The sequence below is a fragment of the Chionomys nivalis genome, chromosome 8 (assembly GCF_950005125.1).
Source record: "Chionomys nivalis chromosome 8, mChiNiv1.1, whole genome shotgun sequence".
Classification (NCBI taxonomy): domain Eukaryota; kingdom Metazoa; phylum Chordata; class Mammalia; order Rodentia; family Cricetidae; genus Chionomys; species Chionomys nivalis.
The window spans coordinates 44583762-44586231 of NC_080093.1; the positions used below are offsets into that span (position 1 = coordinate 44583762).

Sequence of the window (2470 nt, forward strand, 5' to 3'; positions counted from 1 at the left end):
GTCAGCTCTCAATGATAACAATCATTATCTGCTGAACAACACCTACACACCTGGTTGTATGCTGTGCACTGGCCTCCATTTTCAGCCATAACTGTCTCTGCAAACATTTAATTTGAGGATTTTATTGTTATTAATTTTTATTGATCAAGCCAAAATAAGCATATCTTACCCACTTAGGACAGTTTAATAGAGGGTTTGGATTCTAAACATCAAACTCTTTACCACAACTCAGGACCTTTCTCAAGAAGCAACATACACTAACATTGAGATAATATTGGGGACATAAAACAGTGAAGTTTACTTGCCTCCTTTGGAGCATGTTCCTATGAAGGCTGCTGAGGAGAAATGTATACACAGTCCCACTCCACCAAAACAGAGCAGAATTAAGGGTTAGAACATTTCCCAGTTTGGAGACTTAAATATACTTATAAAAAACTTTTAGAAATTATTGTAAATATGCTAAATTACTTCACTTTCTTTGTTAGCAGGGTATTCCTTTTCTTTTTTTATCTGAGACAAAGTCTCACTACATAGCGTTGGCTGGCCCGGAGCTAGCCTAGAACTCACAGAGACTTGCCTGCCTTTGACTTCACAGGGCTGGGATTGAAGACATGCACCACCATGTCTGGTTCTATTTCCTTATTTTTTTTTTAATTCTTTGAAAGTTTCACACAATGTGCTTGTTCATATTCTCCCACCTCCCCCAGTGCCTCTCAGAGTCTTCTTGGCAATTTGAGAAGAAAACAGGGGTCTTTCCTCAGGAAAATGAGGCACTTCTTCTTTTCTCGGGAATTATAGGAGAAAAAGAGAGATGGTGAAAATAGTAAAGCTCTGGTTTCACGTTGGTCAACTATGTACTTACTTGTCTCTTTTCTGATCTTAGGAACATTGAGGACATGATTACAAGGGGAAACAGCACCAAGATCACCCAGTTCATCCTGCTGGGATTCTCGGATTTCCCCAGAATCATAACGCTGCTCTTCGTCACATTCTTGCTCATCTACATTACAACCCTGACCTGGAACCTGTCCCTCGTTGTTTTAATAAGGATGGATTTCCACCTCCACACGCCCATGTATTTCTTCCTCTGTAACCTGTCCATCATAGACTTTTGCTACATTAGTTGCACAGTCCCAAAAATGCTCTCAAACTTTTTCCAGGAAAAACAAGCCATCAGCTTTGTGGGCTGCATTATTCAGAATTTCATCTTTTCCATCATAGGGCTGAGTGAGTCTTGTCTCATGACAGCCATGGCCTATGACAGGTATGCTGCCATTTGTAACCCGCTGCTCTATTCGTCAATCATGTCACCCACTCTTTGTGTTCTGATGGTGGTGGCATCCTATATGTCTGGGCTCACTGCTTCCTTACTTCAGCTGTTTGCTTTACTTCATCTCCACTTCTGTGGACCTAATGTCATCAGGCACTTCTTCTGTGACATGCCACAGTTGCTACTTCTGTCATGTACAGACACTTTCTTCGTCCAAGTCCTGACAGCCGTATTAACAATGATCTTTGGGTTTGTAAATGTGTTAGCCATCATGATATCCTATGGCTATATCATCTTGTCCATCCTTAAGATTACTTCACCTAAAGGCCGATTCAAGGCATTAAACACCTGTACTTCTCACCTGACAGCTGTTTCCCTATTCTACACCTCCAGTATCTTTGTCTATTTGAGTTCAAGTTCTGGTGGCTCCTCCAGTTTCGACAGATTTGCATCTGTCTTCTACACTGTGGTGATTCCCATGTTGAACCCTTTGATATACAGTTTGAGGAACAAGGAAATCAAAGAGTCCATGAAGAGGTTGCAGAAGAAGACAATCTGTAGCTAAGGTCACAGACTCTGGTATTTTCAGCATATGTGTCCTCTCATAGTCACTGTTGGTCGTAATAATATGCACGTGGCTGGAGCACTACAAAATTCATGGGATTTTGGATGAAGATGTTTTACCTTGAAATAAGCATTTCTGTATACACTAATTGATTTGATGCCATGGAAACACAACATCTTTAAGACCCATAGTGTTATAGCTTCCACATTACACAGTGATTATTATTCATTCTCCTGTGTACAGGCATTTAAGATACATAAAGTTGACAAACTTTTTGTACAAGACTAAAGATTGCTAAATCATAGGACTGTGCCCATAGAGAAGATTCCCCACCCCAGAGTCCCAAATCCTTGTGTCACTAGTATCATGACATCGTGTTCTAAAGACCATATCAGACCACAGACTATTCTATTTCTCTGAGCAGGTGAAGATGAACAGGTGAGGAATTACTGTTTAGAAAAAGTAGAGTTGTTCAATGGTTTGATTGCACCTTCTAAAATATATACATATATATATACCTGCTGAGTTCTTTCTAAGGAAATTACTGCTAAGAATCAATAAGTTTGGAGTCATATACTTGTATCCATCAACCATAGCCTAAGAGAAAAGAAAGTGGTTTTAATCATGAAAATTTG

General features: G+C 39.8%; 1 protein-coding gene across 1 annotated transcript; it reads left to right on the forward strand.

Moving 5' to 3' along the window:
• Positions 1-893: 893 nt before the first annotated feature.
• Positions 894-1835, forward strand: LOC130880436 (olfactory receptor 5AN1-like). The gene has a single exon (XM_057779462.1). It carries the CDS (start codon positions 897-899, stop codon positions 1833-1835), a length of 939 nt encoding a protein of 312 aa, XP_057635445.1. The 5' UTR covers positions 894-896.
• Positions 1836-2470: the final 635 nt, after the last annotated feature.